Here is a 21,294-nt window from a genome sequence, read left to right on the forward strand (position 1 = left end):
TGTGCTGTTGTTTGCCCCCTGCTTGAAAAAAAAAAAAAACAGCTGCGGTACCAACGGCAGCAAACGCAACGATGGAAGCGTGTGGCTATAATCGATGGCGATGCAGCAGCATGCAGCGTGTATGTGCTGTGGCGGCGTGGGCGTGGCGCGGACGCGGTGGTGCTGGATGGAGTTCGATGTTGTGACGTGGTGAGTGATGTGTGCGTGGTGGTGATGATGGGCGTGTTGTGTTGTTCTGCTTCCGCCACGAGAACACAAACAACGCGTCTGGCAACGACAATTTATCGATGATTTACATAAACATCCAAGGGGCGACACAACAGAGCTCGTGCTTCACTTTATGCTGTCGCAATCGAGTCGTGCTGTGTGTGTGTGTGTGTGTGTGTGTGTGTGTGTGTGTGTGTGTGTGTGTGTGTGTGTGTGTGTGTGTGTGTGTGTGTGTGTGTGTGTGTGTGTGTGTGTGTGTGTGCGTGTGTGTGTGTGTGTTGTGTGTGTGTGTGTGTGTGTGTGTGTGCGTGTGTGTGGTCGTGGGTGTAAAACACCATTGTGTGCGTCTGCACACTGCAACAAGCACACACACTGCAACACGCACACACATGCAATACGCACACACACACACACACGCACGCTCTGCTCTCTCACACTCATCAAACCACACTGTCACCCGCAAAGCTACAACGATCAGGGCCTCTTGTCCTTTGCCTCGATCACACTCTCCTGCCCGTGCTGTTGCTCCTCCGTTTGTTCTGGTTCTTCGTGTGCTTGTGCCTGAGCACTCGCGTCGTGCGTGGTGGCCTCCGCCTTCTTCTTTGCCTGGTGCTTTGCCTTCTTCCTGCGGGGTTTGCTGCTTGCGCTGCCGGCGCCAGGCGTGCAGTCCAGCGTCTCCACAGCAAACACATCCGCGTGCTCCTCCCAGAACGCAGGCCCAATCATATCTGTGGTTCATGTGTGTGTGTGTGTGTGGTTGTGGTTGTGCGCGTGTGTGTGTACGTATGTGTGAGGGACACAGATGTGCATCACACCCAAAGGGATTGAACGGTGTTCACGTATGCGACAACAAGAGCAATAAAGCTACCCCTCCCCAGAACACGCACACACACACACAGACACACACACACACACACACACACACGCACACACGCACACACACACACACACGCACACGCACACGCACACACACACACGTGTACATGCGCACCCTGAGCTGTGACGACGGGCTGGCGGCGGCGGCGGGTGGAGGTGACCGTCTTTGTTGTTCCGTCTGGCATCGTGCGCTGGCCCGTCACTTCCTCCTCCATATCCGCCCACAGGATCACGCTCCCTTTTCGAAACATGGCGGGCTCGTTGTTGTAGTTGACGCCGCACTCACTGAACATAATCTCATTCTTGTCTGCAGAAAACGTCCCCTGAGTAGGCGCGCGTGCGTGAGTGAGTGAGTGAGCGTGTGTGAGTGAGTGAGTGAGTGAGTGAGTGGGCGCGAAGAAGCTGCATGGTGATGTTACAAGTCACCATTTGCAGCAAGCGCAACAACGCAACAATGCACGCATATGCGTCGCACCCGTAGTCTGCTCTCTGCCTCCTGCTCTGTCAGCCCTTTCTTCAGCACAAGCAACCAGAACGCCGTGTTGTACAGGTTATTGATGTGGCCTGCATGAGACACAGAGAAAAAATTCATTGTAGGGCGACACGAACCCCGTGTGAGACCAGGGAAGGTTGACGTGAAAAGGGCAGGCATAAAGACGGTAGAAGGGGGTTAAGCACGCATCCAAGTACACACCCACACACTGGCATACAACACACACACACACACACACACACACACACACACACACACACACACACACACACACACACACACACACACGCACGCACACACACACACACGCACACACACACACACACGCACACACTGACATACAAAACACACACCCACACACTGACATACAAAACACACACCCACACACGCACACACTGACACACAAAACACAATACACACATGCACACACAACGCGCACGCATGCTCTTCTCCCCGCCTCTCCCTTCCACAACAGCCGCCACCACCACCAGCAACAACGGACAATCTGCTTGGCGCCAGCTCAGGTAGTCCTTTAAGTTCTGCAAGGTCGGATAGCAGACGACGCGCGCATCAAAGTGGGGGCACGCCTGTAGCTCGATGGGCCGCCCTTCCTTGTCACGCATGAATCGTGACCATCGCATCACATATGTGCTGCTGAACAGCGACACTATCGTGGACATGACCTTGCTGCAATCATCACGCGGAGGCAGGAAGGGCAGCAACAACACCGTTAGCATGCACGCATGGCAACGTGCAAGGCAGAACAGCAACGTCCACGCAATGTGAAGCCAAACACACACACACTCACGCACACATATACACACGCACGCACACGCACGCACACGCACGCACACCTTTTTCTTCGCTTGAACAGATTGCTCCTGCGGTCCAGCACAAACCTAATGGATGGACAACGGCAAATGAGGCAGGCGGCAGCAGCAACAACACCAGCGCACGGGCATACATACAACCAGGTACGTGTGTGTGTGTGGGTAGGTGTTGAAGCTTGCATTGGTACTGCACTGCTGTGCATGGCGTTCCCAATTCATACACACTCATAACTTCACAGACACACACACACACACACACACACACACACACACACACACACACACACACACACACACACACACACACACACACACACGCACATACCACAAAACACACAGACCTGTACTCCACACAAGCACGAAGTGCAACGTACGACATCTCGTCGGATTCGCCATAAGCCAGGACAATGTCTGGAAACGCCAGCATGCATTCCCGTGCAGCCTCGTTCATCAATTCAAGCGCTCGAGCGTCATTTGGCTTCTCAAACTCATGCAGTGCAGAGAACCTGTATCACCCACACAGTGATTCGTCGTGAGTGGCAGGCCACCAGCAAACACACAAGCTCAGCAAACACATCCCAAAGCAGTTCCCCGTATGACCAGCCATTGTACCACTTACCTTCCACCCGCTTCATCTCCCCTTCCCCCTCCCCCCTCCAAATCCCTGTAAACCAACCAACCTGTGGAAGCCTCTGCCGTCCAACCGCACCACCATCCACGTGTTTGGCAGCGCCGTCTCGTGATGCTCAAACAGCTTCACATATTCAAACCGGCTCTTCGCCATCGTCGTTTGCGCGATAACACTTTGGCGGTCTCTGTGTGTCGTGTCGTGGGTGGATATGGAAAAGACGGACACGATGACTGGCTGGTTGGCTGGTGGGGGAGTAGAGCCGATCCAGCCAGCCAGTCGAGCAAACCAGAACGGGCGTCAAGGCATGGATACCACATCCCCCCCGCTCCAACACCGCCTCATGTCGTGTTGTGGTGTGTACATACCATAACACACACACACACACACACACGAGCTACGATCACAACAACATCCACATCGATGGTGCTGCAAACTGTGTGACACCAGCAGCATCAGCACCACTGCACGCACAATATGGACGCCGTGTGCAAGCTTCTGCCGGACGCCGTCTTGAAGCTGCACGTTGGCTCTGGGGAAGAAGCACAAGACGCCACCACCTTTCCTCGTATCCAACTTCATCATGGCGTCATCTCCTTCGCAGACATATCCGGTGAGTGAGTGAGTGTGTGTGCGTATATGCGTATATTTGTGCGTGTGTGTGTGTGTTTGTGCGTGTGTCTGTGCGTGTGTCTGTGTGCGTGTGCGTGTGCACTTTGTTGCTTCTGCTGCTCACATCATTGCCTCTTCGCACTTGGACTTCTTGTTCTTCGCAACCTCGAATGCCCCTAATTGTGCACGCAACACCACACCCACCACTCAACCCAGGCTTTACATCAATGTGCGAGAAAGCAGCAGCAGAAGGAAGCATAGGCGTCGACAAGCTCAGCAGAACCCTCAACTCAACTCTCGAGGGCGTCGTCCAAGGTAAGTGACACAAACACAGACAGACACACAGACACACAAAAATACATACAGACACACACAGACAGACATGTAAACATACATACAGACACACACACACACACAGACACACACAGACACACACACAGACACACACACACACACACACACACACACACACACACACACACACACAAACTGAAACAACCACTCATTCGCGACGCTCCCCCCCCCCCCACACACACACACATATCACAATACAGAGTTGCTGTTGTCTGGCGCAGATATCCTGCACTTTGCTGGAGACGCCATCCTTGCGCTGTGGGAGTGCGACAACATTGGCATCGACAACACGCTGCCGTGTGCCCTGGAGGCGTGCAAGCGCATCCAGGCCTGTCTGCGCCGGCAGTCCGAGAAGGCCAACGTCCCCCTGCACATCAAGTTGGGCGTGTCGTTTGGCGAAATCAACCTCGTGCACATGGAGAGCGGCCCGGAGCGCCAGTTCTTCGCCATCGGGCCCGCCGTCGAACGCGTCGCGAATGCACAGAACGTGGCTGCCCGCGGCGACACCATCATGTGCAACCACTGCGTGGAGGTCGTGGCCCACCGGTTCCCCATGGAGATGCTGCCCAACGGTTATGGACGCTTGTTCGATCCAAACGCCACATTACCAGCGCGTGGTCGTGCCCCATGGGTACGCATAGTTGAGTGGTGTGTGTGTGTGTGTGTGTGTGCATGTGTGTGTGTGCATGTGTGTGCATGTGTGTACTTGAGTCAGGTTCGTGTATTGAAAGCTGAAACGTGCGCGCTCAAACGATTGGCTTGTTGGTTGCGCTTGTGTTGGTTACGTGTGCATTCCTCTTGTTGTGTGTCCCTTTGCTGGTCCATTTTGCCACCTGCCTCATGGCGCTCTCATCCCGCCTTCCATACACACACACACACACATCTCCTGGTGTGTTGATTGTTCCTCCGTGTCACAGCGGCGGATGCTGGGCCTCCTGCGACGCTCCAAGAAGACGGCAAGCGGCAGTCCCGCAACCAACCACCAGCATAGCGACCAGCAACAGGGGGTGAGAACGGGCGCCACAGTGCTACTGCTCGATCATGTCTCACCTCGTGCTTACACGCACACATGTCACGCACACATGCATGATACACAAACACACACACATAAATGACACGCACACACGCATACACAATCTCTCTCGCTCTCCCACTCTTATGTCCACACACACGCAAACACACACACACACACTCACGCACACACTCACACACGCACACTCACGCACACACTCACGCACACACACTCACACGTAAACACACACCACAAACACAAACACACACATGCACACACTCACATCAGGTGCACCGGGCAATGTGCACCGCAAGCAGCGAGTACAACTGGCCGGCATTACGGGCATATGTGCCCCGCAATATTCTGCTGCGCATGCACGACACGACTGACCTGCGCTGGCTGGCTGAGATCCGCGCCATCACCACCGCGTTCGTCAAGGTGTCCCTGCCACAGGACATCAGCGACAGCATCACGCACACGGCGGCGGCCCTCCAGCGCGCGTTTGACGTCATCTCGCCCTGCGCCCGGCGGATGGGCGGTACCGTGGCAAAGGTGCTGGCCTTCGATAAGGGATACACCTTCATGGTCGTGTTCGGTCTCCCCGGGCAGAAGCTGGAGCACGGCGGCAAGCACGCCCTCCTCGCCGCCCGCACCTTCCACGCCGGCGTGTGCGCAGCGCTGCCGTCAGCGCAGGTCGGCATTGGCGTGGCCACGGGGCCCGTGTACTGCGGGGTGGTTGGCCATCCACTGCGCCACGAGTACACCATCATTGGCGACAGCGTGAACGTGTCCGCCCGCCTCATGGTCGCCTTCCCAAACGCCGTCGTGTGTGACGAAGTGACGCGTGCCCAGGCGCTCGCCCTGCCCCTGAAGCCGCTGCCACACCTCGAGCTGCGCGGGAAGACAAACGCGGGGGAGTTCTTCATGCTGCCAGTGGTGGATGGGACGCCTGACACCGGCACTGACGACGACGGGGTGGATGTTGTCGAGACGACCGAAAGCCATCCTCAACAGCAACACGCCGAAGAGGTGGATGAGGCCAAAGGCGGCGCCCTCAAGCCATCGCACGGCGTGGCGGCAGAGGCAGATGCCCACCCCGATGGTCTCGATGCTGATGACGGTGGTGGTGATGATGACAACGCAACACACAGCACCTCCAGTGCCAACCGAGCGACGAGCACATCCAGAGCGACAGCGAATGACACGACCGCCGCCACAGCTAACGCCGCAAACACCGCCGCGAGTGGTAGCGAGAACGATGGAGACAGCAGCCCGCGTGCGAGCCTGATTGGGCGCGCGACGCAACTTCGACGCTTCACGCAGCTGATCACAGAGGCAGGGATGGGCAGCACACGCACATGCACGCGCGTGTACCACGTGAGCGGGGAGACGGGCATGGGCAAGACACGCCTGCTGGCTGCGATGAAGGGCGTGTGCCAGCAGCGAGGCATCCCTTCCCTCGCAGGTGCCGCCGAGCGGATGGACAGCACCACCCCGCTTGCCGTCGTGCGTCAGCTGCTGCTGCAGGGACTGACGACAAAGGCAGGAAGCAGCGCAACGCACCAGCGGCTTCGAGCCCTCCGCTCTGTCCTCGCCCGCGTGAGCGCATCGGATACCGATGTGACAACGCCCCACGTTGCCGCCTTCCTACGCTTGGACGACGGGTCCTTGCATCACGGCGCTGGTGCGGGCATGCGTGTGCACGGCAGGGCCACTGCCACTGGTGGACGCAGCACCACATCGCGCCTCCCTGGCAGCCGCTTCCTTGCCATGCAGCAGCAGCAGCAACGCCACCACCACCACCACCGCCACCAGCAGCACCACAGTCGCCACGAACACAGCAGCGCACGCGGGGCCGTTGGCGGCGTTCCACGGCAACTGAGCGCAAGGACGCTGCGACCGCTGCTGCGAGACGTGTTGGCGGTATTGACTCAGAATGCAGTTGTGTTTGTGGACGATGTGCAGTGGTGTGACGCCGCATCGTGGCAGCTGCTCTCAACCCTGGTTATGCTCCACCACCAACACTCTGACAGCGACAAGGGCGATTATGATGATGATGACGACGACGACGACGATGACGATGACGATGATGATGGTGGTGGTGGCGGTGAAAAGAATCATGTCGGGGATCATGATGTTGACGCTGGAGGTGTGAATTCAGCAGCTCGGCGCCGCCACACGAACAAAGCACTGGCGTCGTCAGAAAACAATGACCGGGGTGGCTCGATCACCGGCTGCACGGGGCCGCTGCTGCTCGTGCTGGCGGGTCGCCCTCTCTCCACACCGTCGCTCGCCCCGGCTGCTGCAGGGCTGCCACAGCAAACAGCAACAGAACAATCAACAACCCCAACAGCCACACAGACAGCAGCATCGGGGAAGCGGGATGGTCGCCGTCCGAGTGGTGAAAGTGTATTCAACGCCACACCCGAGCTGCTGCAGTCACCGGCCACCGTCAGTGAAGCCTTGGCGCCACTGTCGAACGAGGAGGTCAAGCAGCTGGCAGCGGCAAAGCTGAAGGTCGATGTGGTTCCAGACCGTCTGGGCAGGATGCTGCATGCCAGGAGTCAGGGCAACCCGCTGTACTGCGAGCAACTGATCATGTCACTCGTGGAGCACGGGGTGCTGGTGGCGACGGGGGAGGGTGCTGCTGCGTGGATGCACACCAACGGCAGCAGTAACAACGGGTTACCGCCAGCAGGAGCGCCAGACATGGGGGCGCTGTCTCCAAGCATCAGCTCCCTCTCCCTTTCCGGTGTTGCGGGTGAAGTGGGTCGCGCGGCATCCGTGCACATGCTGGACCAAGTTCCCGTCCCAAATACCCTGCACGACATTCTCCTGCACCGCTTCGATCAGCTCTCCGCCACGACGCTGCTCGTGCTCAAGTGCGCCGCCGTTGTCGGCATGGACTTCCACGTTCGCGACCTGTCTTTCTTCACGGACATCACGGGGGTGCGCCACACCATCGTGCGCAACCTGCGTGAGCTCGACAAGGCCGAGATGATCGAGTTTGTGCCCTCCGCTGCCGGAGACCTCCCGCGCTGCCGGTTCCGCCAGGAAGTTGTCCGCAGCGCCGCCTACGACCTGTGGCCGCCGTCAACGCGCGTCAACTTGCACGCCAGGTACGCTGCTGCCCTGGAGAACTGGGCACACGTGCAGGAGCAGCAACAGCAGCAGCATCTCGAGGAAGGGCACGGGCGATACAGTCGCGTGAGTGGCGGAAATGTCATGGTCACCAGCAGCGGCGGCAGCCGAAGAGACAGTCGTTCCCAACGCCAGCAGGACCACGAGTACAGGCGCGCGTCTGCCCGCCACAGCCACGGGCGCCTCAGCGTACAGCTGCTGGTGCCGCCGTCGCTCTCACAGGACGCGTTTGCAGCGGAGGAGCGCCTGCTCGACCCAATGGTGATGGCGGACCACTGGCTGCGGGGGGAGCGAGCCGACAAGGCATGCTCCTACCTCGTGACAGCTGCACGCGACAATCTTGCGGACGGCGAAGTCGGTTCCGCCCTCTCGCTGCTGTTGCGCGCGCAACGGCTGCAGGCGTCAAACACGTTGCCGAAGCTCGCGCGCTTGCGCGTTCTCACGCTGCTGGCAGAGACATTCAGCACGCTGGAGCAGCACAAGCATTGCGTCCGCGCGTGTCTTGATGCGTTGCGACTGCTGGGCGTGCACGTCCCGCGTCGCTGGCCGGTATTGTGGTCTGTGCAGCTGCACATGTGGAATCGAACAGGCCGGCGCAATCACCGCCCACGCACGCACAGCCCCGCTGGGACACGCAACAACAGCAGTCGTGGTGGGCATGTGGCGAGCGGAGCAAATGCCCGTGATGCTGACGCGGGTGGCCCTGCAGATGGCGAGGCTCAGGGTGATGGCAGCGGTGATCGACACAGGGTCAGCGTTGCAGGTGTCAGCGTTGCAGGTGTCAGCGTTGTTGGCCGCAGGTCGGATGGCAGTGGTGTCGGTGCATATGCAACCCAGCAGAGGCCTGCGGGCGAAGAGAAGCGCCGCAGACAAATCCTGAGAAGAGCGCCAGCAATGAAAGGGAAGCAGGGGCCAACGGGGGTGAGCGGATACAACAGCCATGGTCGTGCTCGTGTTGAGGTGCATGACATTCACCATCCAGTCATGCCCAACAGCAGCGGGCACGAGGGTGCTGGGTTGCGCGCGGGTGTCGGCGCGGTTGAGGCAGCGGCATCCCAGCCCTCGCGGCCGCCAACAACGCGAACAGCAGCAACGACAGCAGGGACATCAGCGGTGGGGAAGACGACGGGAAAACCAAAGGTTGTGGTGAGCAGAGGTGGAAGGGCGACGAAGCTCACTGGCACCAGCAGCAATGGAACAGGTGACACCACAGCAGGTTCTGGCAGTGCCGAAAATGGTGACGACAACGATGATGGCTTTGGTGGCGACAGCGAGGAAGAGACGTTGAAACAAGGCTGGGCAGATATGGCTGCCGGTGCTTTATCGCACTTGACAACTGCGTACCAGGCATTGGGCAACACGCAGGCAGCGGCGTGTGCGGCGTTTGTTCTGGTCCGCGTGGTGCAGAGACATCAGCAGCCGCGGCCGCTGTTTGATGAGGCACTCACGTTCCTGCTGCTCGTTGGCCAACACGCAAGACAGCGCGCGCTCCTGGCGTGGTGCAACCGTGCACTGACCACAACGCTGGCGTTTCCAGCCACACCGGAGCAGCTGTACTTGCTGGACACACACACGCTCGTGTCGTTTTCGCGCGGGTGTTTGCGGCACGTGCTCAACAGCACGCGTCGCGCCTCAGACATCTGCACGCACTTTGGCCTGAGCGGGCACGCGGCAACGGTGCTGCTGTGGCGAATGTTGGCAGCGTTGTACCTGCTCGATGCCGACGTGCTGTCCACCTCCCACCGTGTGTGTGTGCGCATCACGCTGGGGCGGCAGCACACCGCGAGCACACAGGCGATGCAGTTTATGGGCGGGCGAAGGCGAAGCAGAGGGTACAGCACAGACAGCAACAGCAGCATCGGCACCCCCGTCTATCCAACAGGCGCGTCTGACGCACGTATGAGCGAGCAGTGGCCGCGAAAGTCCATCACAACAGCCGTCCCACCACAACCACAAACAGCAGCAGCTGCTGTGGTCGCGGGCGGTGGCGGTGGTGGTAAACATCCACCCATCTTACTTGCGGTGCCACCAGCATCCTCCCAGTCCAGGTCATCCCACCGCAGTGTTGACGATGACGGCTGCGATGACAGGCCACATCATCGTTGTGATCATGATCTCAGTGGCGACAGCTCTGGCGAGTCTGTGCATGATGCCACTGTAGTTGAGATCCAGCACCATTCGAGCGACGTGAACGGCAATCATGAAGAGGAAGTGACACCGCCACCGCCGGCGCAGCCACGTCCGAGCTGGCGCCGGCCAAGCCGTCCGTCCATCTTCAGCATCCGCAGCGCCGCCCATGTGCCGAGTAGGAGCCGAACCAGTGTTGACACAGCCACAGCGTCGCAGCAGCAGCAGCAAGGGCGAGGTAGTTTGGTGCATCCTGACAGCGACGCACCCCAACCACACGGTAGCGGAATGGCGACGCTGGGTGTTAGCGACACGGACAATGACGACCAGGGTGGCAGTGACGATGGTGATGGTATTCGCGGTGGTCGTAGCAACGGCAGCGTTGCTGATTTCACGACGGCGTCGCCTGCGCGGCGACGGCGACGAAGAGGGAGCTCCATTCTCACAGACTTCAGCAGCGCGAACGGCATCAGCGCGCCGGCATCGTTCACCTCCAACAACTGCGGTGATGCGGATGATGCAGTGATGGTGCACGGTGGTTTGAGCATGAGTCAGACACCGCCAGATGTGCAGGCGACAGCCTGCATTGCGATTGCACTCAACTGTGTGTTCTGCCGTGCAGGTCATTTTGCGCCATCATCCGCAGTTCCGTGTGATGCTGGCCTGTGGCCCAGTGGCGACGATGTGCACCTGTGGACAGACATTGCAGCACTCGCAACTGACATGACTGGTGCTGTTGCTCCCGACCTTCAAGCCTGTCTGCTCGCGATCCTCGCAGTGCGGTGTGTTGTGTGTTGTGTTTGTAATGTTGTGATGTGTCATGTTGTGTTGTGATATGTTGTGTCTTGTTGTGTTGTGTTGTGTTGTATTCATGCGCTGTCATGTCACTTGTTCTAAGGCATCCCTCGCCGTTCTCAACCCGCAGTCACTCTTGCCACCACCACCACCACCACCACCACCACCACCACCACCACCACCACCACCACCACCTTGTCCACCTTCTCTTCCTCCTGTCACCCTCCACTGCCGCCATGGCATGATGCTGATGCAGGGCTGCGCTGCAAGGGCAGCAGCATCTCGTTGAACGCCACTTGGCTCTGGTGGACATCGATGCTCTCGTCCACCCATGCAGCGCCATGGATGCCTTGAGCGTGAGCCTGTGCTGTTTTGCTGCCACCATCGCATTGCTGCACTGGAACGACAAGGAGAGCAACACGCTGTTCGCGCGGTGGTGTGGTGCGCTCGCATCCATCCATCGCACCCACCCCGTCCACACGCCGCGTCTTCATTTCATGGCAGCACTCGTCCTCTTCAAGCGGCGCCTTCACAGACGCGCACTCGCCATGTTCCGCAAGTGAGTGAGTGAGTGAGTGAGTGAGTGAGTGAGTGAGTGAGTGAGTGAGTGAGTGAGTGAGTGAGTGAGTGAGTGAGTGAGTGTATGTGAGTATGTATGTGTACGTGTATGTGTACGTGTGTGTACGTGTGTGTGTGTGTGTGTGTGAGAGTGCATATGGTGAGGTACCTGCACTCACTTCCATCCACCTGTCCCAAACTGCCAACTGCCTCTCTGCACCCGGCGCAGGGCTGTGAAGAGCGCAGAGCGCTATGGCGTCGCGTACGATGCAGTGTGGATCTCCACCACAGCTGCCCGCTTGTTCCCAAAGTTCAAGGAGTGGCAGCATGGCGTTGATGAAGTTCGTGTCGACATGCCCGATGTCGCGTCCATCGTCCTCCGCCCACAGCACGGGCAGCAAGAGGGGTTCAACCTCAATCAGAGCACTTGATTACTGTACACGGCCGTGTGTGTGTGTGTGTGTGTGTGTTTGCTGTGTGTGTTTGCTGTGTGTGTTTGCTGTGTGTGTGCTGTTGTGCAAGCGAGAATGAGAGCGTCAACACGACACCAGCTCACCGCCGTTGCATCCTTACGCTGTAGCTCCACTGTTCTTTATTTTGGGTTTCGCAATGAACAAGCAACACGATCATTTTGAGCGGAGCACACACATACACAATGAACGCACACACAATACACAATGTACGCACACACAATACACAATGTACGCACACACAATACACAATGTACGCACACACACACAAGCAAGCAAGCACACAATGCACAGGGCTGACAGTCAACACATAACCACGACATAAGAATGGAAATCAAGGTGTACATCCACAGTCAATCACGTCACGCACACACACGCATGAAGACGTCATGAGGGAGCGGAGGAAGGGGATCACTTGTCCTCGGGTGTGGGGTCGCTGTTGTCCTTGAGGAACTGGCGCAGCGATGGGTCCATGTAATACGGACGATCCTGGCAGTGGCAGCAGCAGCAGAAGCAGAAGCAAGCGGCGAGGGGATATGTGGAGCGAGGAATTTGACGTGAGATGATGTGAAGTAAGGCAGTGCAGGTTGTGGTGTGGTGTAATGCTGTGATGTGCTGTGATGTGCTGTGATGTGCAGTGATGTGACGTGCAACCATACAGTCTGCGATCGTCGGACGTGACAACAGAAGCAGGTGCGGTACCTTTCCGTTGTTGCGCTTCTCGTCTTCGGCGAAGCAGAGGAAGATGGTGTCGACGGTCATGTCGTACACGTTGAGGAACTGGTCGGCGATGATGTACGCAATCACGCAGCACACGAGCACGACAGCGCCAAAGTAGTTGAGGTCCTCCTTGAACGACGTGTTGAGCTGCAGGCAAGGTATGGGGTGTACTCGTGAGCAGAGGAAGGAAAGGGCGTGTGTGTGTGTGTGTGTGTGTGTGTGTGTGTGTGTGTGTGTGTGTGTGTGTGTGTGTGTGTGTGTGTGTGTGTGTGTGTGTGTGTGTTATGTCACATGCTGACAGTGATTGGCGCAAGAAAAAGGATACGACAAAGACACGAAAGCCTGTCTCATCTTCATACGACACAACACACGAAGCATGGTGATTGCGTGCACGCGTGTGTGTTCGGGTGCTTCACCTCTGTGATCCAGTAGTAGGCGATGATGCCGACGCCGGCGACGACGAAGAGCTTGCAGATGAAGAGGACGAAGGACGTGACCAGGTTCAGCACGGCAACGCGGATCGCATTCTCAAGCAGCGTCTTGAACGCCTGATGGCCGGACAGGGCCGTGGCGGTAAATGGTGGTGATGGTGGTGGTGGTGGTGGTGATGGTGGTGGTGGTGGTGGCGAGGATGATAGGAGTGGTGAGTGGGTGCGTGATTAAAGGTCGGAGAGAAGGGAGAGCGGGTTAGATGGCGCAGAGTTCGGTCAGCTCTGCACAACTTTGTACCAGGAGCTGACAAGTTCATGCGTTCATGTGCACGTGGATGCATGCCTGCATGTGCGCACCTGTCTGGCGGCTGTGCAGAAGGAGTAGCCGTAGATGGCAATCTCGATGTAGGCGTTCTTGTTGATGAAGCGAAGGAACTTCTCCAGGCACCACAGGCAGCACCGGAAGCACTTGACGAGGAAGTCCACGATCGGCCCCTTGTTCACCTCAAGCTTGTGGTTGATGTACTCAAACACAAACCGCACCAGCTACAGATGCGGCGTTGAGCGAAAAAGATGAGGAAAGGGGGTGGTGAGGCGAGTTGCCATGCGATGCAGTGAGAGCAGGGGGAACACACCCAAAGTCAAGAAGGTAACACACGAGCAATACGTGCATGAATGCACGAACACGTACAAAAGCGTGCACGAGTGCATGTACAAGCGAGCACGTGCACAAGTGCGCGTCCAATACTGTAATTGAAAGCCGACCTTGACGAGGGCGATGATGAGGGAGCCGAACGCGGCTGATCCGAGATGGTAGCGGATGAGACGCCCGACCGACGCCCAGAACGACTCGGACTTCTCGTCCTTGCGTGTAAAGTACCTGAACACACGCACAGCAGCCAGTCAGGAGTAGAACGCGCGTGAGGCAAAAGGGAGTGAGGGGCGTGACAGTCATTCAGGAGCAACAACTGCAACACCAGCAGTAACACCGGAAACAACTGCGGCAGGAGCAGTTGGAACCACGCCGGCAAAGGCGACGGCCATCACCGCTGTGCTTCTAACCATGATGCGACGGCGCCGGCAATGGCAATCTCCTGGCAGGCGAGGATGAACTGGGAGATCCAGAAGAGGCCAAAGAGGTGGTACCACCACATCTCGCGGTAGTTGGTGCTGCGAGCGTGAAGATTAAGTGGATGGCAATGGTAACGTGAGCGATGAGCGGGCATGCAAGAGAGCCAAGAGCTGAACATGTACAAGTGACAAACAACATGCACAAAAATGAACAACATGCACACAGAGCCATGAAGAAGCACAATAAAGCACACAACTCCCGCCTCACACACACACACATACGCACACACACAGAGGAAAATCCCGCCTCTTCACACACACGCACGCACACACGCACACACACACACACACACACACACACACACACACATACAAACCCCCCCCCTTCTTTGGGCTGTGACTCACGGGTCGTCGTATTGGATGCGGCCTTGGACGAGTCGGCCGTCACCAGATGTGGCCATGTACGCATACACGGCGAGCCAGTACGCAATGAACGAGATCATAAACACGTTCGTCAGGATGGGCGTCAGGTACAGCTGGGAAGCATGTAAAGGGGGTGGCGTGGGTGAGGACACAAACATGAATGTATTGGTGATGATGGGAAGTGAGAAGGAGGTGAGTAGATGAGGTCAGAGATGAACACAGGGAAAAGATACACACGCAGCCACATTTATACACAACATCACGCACTCACACACATGCAATTACATCAACACACACGTAAACAATCACGGCGCGCGCACACACACACACACATGCACACACGCATACTATCACGCATGCAATCACGCATACAATCACATTCACACACATACACATGTGCACGCACCCATGGCATGCTGACGACGGCCTTGCTGCCTTGTTGGAGGATGACAACGGAGAGGCGAATGCGGTTGCGAACAGCGAGCGTGATGAGCCACAGGAGGCCGGTGAACACCCACAGGAAGATCATGAACCCGTACAGCAAGCGCTCGTTGCGCACATCTGTGTCGAGGCGCTCGCTCTTGGGCGTGCTGTTGAGGTCATCCTTGAGACCGCGCCACTCCGTGTATGTGACGACAGAGAGGGCGAGGGTACCGCCGAGGCCAAGAATGATCAGGCTGTACACCAGCACCTTCACGCAGCAGCTGCAAAAAAACACAAAGAGAGCGTGGGGTGGGGAGTCAGGCAAGAAGCATTGTGGGACGTGTCAGGTGGTGATGGCTGTAACAAGGGAAGAAAGGTTGCGCAAACGTCAGCGCAGACATCAAACCCGACCGCCAACTCCCGGGGGGAGGGGGAGGGGGATCGATAGTTGACAGACGTGCAAACAAGCACCAAATACACAAGCAAACACACCCACACACACAAGCATACACACACACAAATACACACACAAGCAAACAAGCCAACAGAGCATGGAGATTCATATTACCGCATGAGGAGGATGACGAGGAAGCAGACGACAACGGCGACGATGGCGGCATAGCCGAACATCTCGTAGCCGGCGATGAGGTCCGAGAACACCTGCTCGACCAGGTCATAGCTGTTGAAGATGTTGATCGTGCTCGTTTGCAGCGACTCCACTGCAATGTGCGTATGTGTAGGGAGGGGGGCAAAGGTACAAGGCGTGCATGGGTGTGAAGATGAGGATGAGGCACAGTCACCAGTGACAGTGGCACGTGGGCAAATGTCCCCAAATACAAACTCTCTCACACTCACTCACACTCATACTCACACACTCGCTCACGCTCACACTCACACTCACACTCACACACACACATACAAACTCACACTCACACACTCGCTCACAATTTGTACGACAATCACTTGTCACACTTACGGCCAGGAACGCAGCGACGAAGACCAAAGTAGTTCTTGGATGAGTAGACCGAGTCTGGGCACTCGTTGGCACCATCCGGGATCACGGACGCTGTGCGATGTTGGGTTAATGTAAGTGCATGAATGTGACGAGGGAAAATGTGAGGGTTGAGTGTGTTCCCCAATCGGGGCTCAAGCGGTGCCACCGGGCGGCATACACCGCACACTCACACAAGCAAACACACGCAGACGCACACGGGCGCGAATCGACAAACGCCACAAAACAACATACGCACGCACAAGCAAACACCACAAGCACACATCCACACGCACACACGCAAACAACCACACACGTACAGTTGTATGGGCCGTTGCTGAAGCAGACACCGGCGTTCTGGCACGGCGTGACGTCAAAGACACAGCTCTCAACGGCCGTGTCGTTGTTGTTGAGGGTCGGACAGGCACTGACGCACACAGCGAGGCTGGCATCCAGCGCGGTGGGATCGAGAAAGTACAGGAACTTGTAGTTGCGGAGATCGAGGCCGACGTTGGGGTTGCCGGTGCTGTTCTTGACCACAAGCCCCGTGTTGTCAACGCCGCAGATGTTGCCGAAGGAGTCCGTGCCGTAGATGATGCGCAGCGGGTTGCCGGTGTGGAAGGAGCGCCAGGCGATGACGGCCATACCGCAGCAGAAGACAACAAAGAGCAGCAGGAAGAACACGTCGCGAAGGCGGCGGCCCTCCTTGATTGGGCCCTTGAGCTCATTCTTGTTGCGCTTCAGCGTCTCGTGCACCTCCTGCACCTCAGGATCTTCATCCTCGTGCGTGCAATAGCAGCACCCCATGGTGGCTGGTGGAGAGATGCGCTTGCCTGTGCTTGGTTGGCTCGGACGGACGGGTGGACGGTAAGGGGTGAGGCCGGTTCGCTGGCTGGTTGAGAGGAGGAGCGCTGTTGAGTGAAAGCAGCAGCAGTTGGTTGTTGTTGTTGTGTGAAGAGAAACGAAACACGCGAAGAGAAAGAGGGGTGTGGCCATTTGGAATTCGCTTCCTCGCATCGAATCATTCCACGAAATGTAATTGTTTTGTGGATGCAGGTAACAACAACAAAGAGCGGACAACAAGGAACGACAACCACAACTGCAACCACACACGTGCACCACCACGCTCAACAACAACAGCAACTCTCACCTCCAACGATGACGGAGCTGCCGTCTGTTGCGCAGGTGATGCGGGCCGTGACGCAGGAAGGGCTGTCCATTTACAATCGCCTGCGAAGCATTGATGCCGACGTGGAATTTGTGGACCGCATCGCGGGCCTCTACGTACGCTGTCGTGTGGTTTGTGCGTGTTTGTGTGTGTTTGTATGTGGTTTGTGTGTGTGTGTGGTTTGTGTGTTCGTGTGTGTGTGTGTGCATGTGTGTATGTGTGTGTGTGTGTGTTGTGTGCGCGTGTGTGCATGTGTGTGTGCATGTGTGTATGTGTGTGTGTTGTGTGCGCGTGTGTGCATGTGTGTATGTGTGTGTGTGTGTTGTGTGCGCGTGTATGTTTGCGTGCCCCCCCCCTCTCTCTCGCTTGCTCGCTTGCTCGCTCTCTCTCTCTCTCCGTCCGTCTCTCTCTCTCTCTCTCCGTCCGTCTCTCTCTCTCTCTGTGTGCTTGCAATGGTGGCGTGGCGCTTTGTGCTTCTCAACAAGATTCGCTCTCAGTACACCCGATGCACTGGTTCTGACGACGCTGTGTTGCTGTTGATCTGCCCGTGTTGTCTTGCAGAGTGACTTACCGATTGTCGCCAACCTGAGATGTGGTGGCTGGTACTTTCCCGAATTTGACGGTGAAGTCCACTTCAAGAGCGCCGATGGCCATCGCGGTCAATGGCAGGTGTCCCTCAAGCGCTTGAATCTCCACCTCCTACCCCTCCTTGCTGAGAAAGGTGAAGAGTGGATGAGGGCGCGGGCATGAGTGAGTGTGTGTGTGTGAGTGAGTGAGTGAGTGAGTGAGTGAGTGAGTGTGCTGTGGGTCAATGTATGCATGAGTGAGTGTGCGTCGTGTGTGTCTATGTGTGCGTGACTGTCTATCTGTTTGTGTCTCTGCTTGTTTGCGTTTGTCGAATCGGTATGACCTGGGTGTCAGTGAGTTTTATGATGCGTATCCTGGCGCCTGCGTTGACGCTGGAATGTGGCACTCACAACCTGTCCCATACCACCACCACCACCACCACCACCACCACCACCACTGCATCTCCTCTAGGCGGGTGTGTGCTGGTCGATTCGACTCGGAAGGCGCGCACGTTACCTGACAGTTTCAGCCGCACGGTGCCCATGTGGTGTGCTGTCATGAACCGCCTGCACGACATCCTCTACGGTGATTGTCGCGGCGATGCGGATGATAGCGTGGATCACGGCAAGGTGGGTGCGCCGGATTGGGATACACAACTGCACTGTCCGCCGACCACAGTGCCCCAACAGGAACTGTGTCAAATGCAGGACCTCCTCGACGCACGCGTACGTCGGCTCATGTGTGCGTATGTGTGTGTGTGTCTGTGTGTGTGTGCGTGTATGTGTCTGTGTGTGTACATGTATGCGTGTCTGTGTGTGTGTATCAAGATGTAGCGTGCGTGAATGGGTGTGTGAAGACACGATGTACGTTTGTGTGTGTGTGTGTGTGTGCGAGTGGTGCACGATGTACATGTGCACTGCTGGTATGGAAGCGTTTCACTGCTTCCGTTGGCATGCCACTCGCGCACTCTTCACCACCGCTGCCACCACTAACGTTGCATGACATGTGCAGGTGCATGCGGTGCTGGAGAGCGGGGTGGACCTGTCTCTGCTCAAAAACCTGAGGAAACCGCTCCGAGCGACGTGGGTCACGACAGAGACAGCCAGGGCGCACGAAGCAGCCAGTCGCAGCGATGGTGACACCAGCACGCTGGAACTCGAACATGTGGACCGCACAAAGTACACCGCGATTGTGTGCTTGTGCGCATCAGAACCGGTTGACATTGAACAGCGGCGCGGGTACGTGTATGTGCAGGGTGCCGCCGACGACGAGGAGACATGGAGCATGGGGCTGACACCTCGCCTCTTCTGGCAGCACAAGACAGACCTGCTTGATGGCGATTCAGACACGTGCGGTGACCGCGTGCGGGCGCTGGTGTCGCAGCAGATGTGCTCGGGGGTTGAGGCAATGACGCCCGACGTGCTGGCAGACCGCGACCTCATCCTCGCACACGCAACAACACATCAGATTGGTGTGTGTGTGTGTATGTGTGTGTCTGTGTGTGTGTGTCTGTGCCTGCGTAGGTTTGTACATGTGTCTGTCTGTCTGTCTGTCTGTCTGTCTGTCTGTCTGTCTGTCTGTCTGTCTGTCCGTCTGTCTGTCTGTCTGTCTGTGTTTGCTGGTTTCCACCACCGCTCCTCCTCTCCGCATCTTCTCCCGCCACCTGTTTTCGTCATCGTCGTCGTTGTTGTTGTTGTTGTTGCTGTTGTTGTTGCAGGCACCACGAACCTGTTCATTGGCAATCGGTTTGCTGCCGCCCATCCCTGGTGCCTCGAGATATTTGATGCTGTCGTCGTCTGCTTGCTTCCATCCGAGCTGCCACACCAGCCCCAGCACCGCTCCATCCTGCCTGTTCGCATGCCTGCAGGCAAAAGGCACAAGAAGGAGCTGGAGGACCACTTGGAGCAAGTGCTGCTCTTCGTGCGGCACCACCTTGCACAGGACCACCGCATCCTCGTTGCCAGCGGCGACAGCAACGACCGGTACACGAAGGACTTTTGTGTGTGTGTGTGTGTGTGTGTGTGTGTGTGTGTGTCTGTGTGTGTGTCTGTGTGTGTGTGTGTCTGCCTGTGTATCTGTCTGTGTGGCTGTGTGTATGTCTGTGTGTGCGCATGTGTGTGCGCATGTGTGTGAGTGTGTGTGTATGAATGTGTGCGTGTGTGTGTGTGTGTGTGTGTGTCTGCGTGTGTGTGTCTGCGTGTGTGTGTGTGTCTGTGTGTGACTGTGTCTGCCTGGGTGCATCCGTCTGTGTGTATCCGTCTGTGTGCATCTGTTAGAGCCTGTCTGGGTGCATGTGGGCACCTGCATCTGTTTGAGTGTGTGCATGCGTGTCCAAGCCAGCTTGCTTACTATGTCTTTGGCTTACTTGTGGTGTGTATCATGTGGCTCACCCATCCCATGCACCCCTCCGCCTTCTCTTTCTCTTTCTCTTTCTCTGCCCTTTTTTCGTTCGCAGAGCGCCCACAGTTGCCACGGCCGTGCTGGCTGCGTTCTTCACACCGGATCTCAGTGTCAACTGGATTGGCGGTGCACCACCAGACATTCACCAACCGCAGCTCACAAAGCAGGACTTTACCCGCGCCCTCCACTGGTACGAGGCACTGGTGGTGCTCGTGTGTATGTGTATCAAATCACGCGTTTTGCACACAGATCGAGACTGAGCATGGTTCGCTTGCACACATACACACACATACATGCACCCACTGTCACACATGCACACACACGTAAACATGCACACACACACGCATACACACACACGCACGCACACACACGCACACACTCTGCAGCATTCGGCAGCGCGTGCCGTCCGCGTGTCCCTCGCGACACAACATGCGCAAGTTGACGTCGTTCTTCCTGAGCCATCCCCGCCCTGCATCGCATATCTGGGCCGGACCAACAACACGACAAACGAGCAGCGACCAACACGACGGTAACGACAGCAACGGTGATGGCAACGAGGCAGCATGAGCATGACCTGTGGACGATATGATGTATCGTCGTTTTCAGCTCAACTCTGCCCACAAACATGTTCAGTGCTGTTGACGTTTACTTATCATCGTGTATTAAAACCCCTTACAACCTCGCTCGCCAACCAGCCAATGACAACACGCTCCCTCTCATGCACATTCACACAGTACAAAGACAAACAAACACACACACACACACACACACACACACACAAACACACACACATGAACACGCATAACCGCGCGCGCATTTGGCATGCACAGACGACACTGTCGTTGCTGTGTTGCATCAATCATCCAAAACGGTGCCGCCTTGGAGAGAGCAAACAACCGCATACACAGAAATACGCGCAACGAAGAGCGGGAAGGCTGGAGCGAAGCAAGCAACACTCGATAGTCAAGAGAAAAGGGAAAGCGCGGGGAGCTTGATT

The 21,294-nt window shown here is 57.1% G+C and overlaps 5 protein-coding genes across 5 annotated transcripts in view; 2 read left to right on the forward strand and 3 right to left on the reverse strand.

Moving 5' to 3' along the window:
* PTSG_08279 (uncharacterized protein) overlaps positions 1–273 on the reverse strand; it is a 3,531-nt gene extending 3,258 nt beyond the window's left edge. Inside the window, exon 1 of the mRNA XM_004990473.1 lies at positions 1–273. This exon is cut by the window's left edge and continues 8 nt beyond it. The gene's annotated coding sequence lies outside the window, so the exon portion shown is untranslated.
* A 408-nt stretch (positions 274–681) lies between these two features.
* On the reverse strand, positions 682–3,190 carry PTSG_08280 (tRNA(His) guanylyltransferase; the record flags this gene model as incomplete). The annotated part of the gene is made up of 7 exons (XM_004990474.1): positions 682–935; positions 1,199–1,406; positions 1,559–1,647; positions 2,079–2,263; positions 2,431–2,475; positions 2,781–2,912; positions 3,087–3,190. The coding sequence occupies 7 exons, from the start codon at positions 3,188–3,190 to the stop codon at positions 682–684; spliced, it is 1,017 nt and encodes a 338-aa protein (XP_004990531.1).
* Positions 3,191–3,277: 87 nt separating this feature from the next.
* Positions 3,278–12,064, forward strand: PTSG_08281 (uncharacterized protein; the record flags this gene model as incomplete). The annotated part of the gene is made up of 6 exons (XM_004990475.1): positions 3,278–3,647; positions 3,863–3,961; positions 4,201–4,640; positions 5,301–11,062; positions 11,332–11,634; positions 11,863–12,064. Exons 1-6 carry the CDS (start codon positions 3,512–3,514, stop codon positions 12,062–12,064), a joined length of 6,942 nt encoding a protein of 2,313 aa, XP_004990532.1. The 5' UTR covers positions 3,278–3,511.
* A 146-nt stretch (positions 12,065–12,210) lies between these two features.
* Positions 12,211–17,184, reverse strand: PTSG_08282 (uncharacterized protein). Its single transcript, XM_004990476.1, has 11 exons — positions 16,483–17,184; positions 16,148–16,237; positions 15,740–15,890; positions 15,155–15,452; positions 14,731–14,861; positions 14,317–14,424; positions 14,020–14,134; positions 13,612–13,800; positions 13,240–13,371; positions 12,806–12,970; positions 12,211–12,592 (listed from the first exon to the last, which is right to left on the reverse strand). Exons 1-11 carry the CDS (start codon positions 17,177–17,179, stop codon positions 12,515–12,517), a joined length of 2,154 nt encoding a protein of 717 aa, XP_004990533.1. The 5' UTR covers positions 17,180–17,184; the 3' UTR covers positions 12,211–12,514.
* Positions 17,154–20,898, forward strand: PTSG_08283 (uncharacterized protein). Its single transcript, XM_004990477.1, has 7 exons — positions 17,154–17,446; positions 17,892–18,051; positions 18,369–18,622; positions 18,909–19,368; positions 19,615–19,879; positions 20,353–20,487; positions 20,684–20,898. Exons 1-7 carry the CDS (start codon positions 17,213–17,215, stop codon positions 20,862–20,864), a joined length of 1,689 nt encoding a protein of 562 aa, XP_004990534.1. The 5' UTR covers positions 17,154–17,212; the 3' UTR covers positions 20,865–20,898.
* Positions 20,899–21,294: the final 396 nt, after the last annotated feature.

This window comes from Salpingoeca rosetta, assembly GCF_000188695.1.
Source record: "Salpingoeca rosetta unplaced genomic scaffold supercont1.23, whole genome shotgun sequence".
In the NCBI taxonomy this organism is placed as follows: domain Eukaryota; class Choanoflagellata; order Craspedida; family Salpingoecidae; genus Salpingoeca; species Salpingoeca rosetta.

Excerpts from the sequence above, each read along its gene's own strand:
- PTSG_08282 (XM_004990476.1), bottom strand. The coding sequence starts at position 17,179 with ATGCGAGGAAGCGAATTCCAAATGGCCACACCCCTCTTTCTCTTCGCG. Across the intron at positions 16,238-16,482 it reads CAGCAACGGCCCATACAACT|CGTCCGTGATCCCGGATGGT; the intron begins GTACGTGTGTGG and ends AACATCGCACAG. Across the intron at positions 13,801-14,019 it reads TCATCATCGCCCTCGTCAAG|CTGGTGCGGTTTGTGTTTGA; the intron begins GTCGGCTTTCAA and ends CCGCATCTGTAG.
- PTSG_08283 (XM_004990477.1), top strand. The coding sequence starts at position 17,213 with ATGCAGGTAACAACAACAAAGAGCGGACAACAAGGAACGACAACCACA. Across the intron at positions 19,369-19,614 it reads CGCAACAACACATCAGATTG|GCACCACGAACCTGTTCATT; the intron begins GTGTGTGTGTGT and ends TTGTTGTTGCAG. Across the intron at positions 20,488-20,683 it reads TTTACCCGCGCCCTCCACTG|CATTCGGCAGCGCGTGCCGT; the intron begins GTACGAGGCACT and ends CACACTCTGCAG.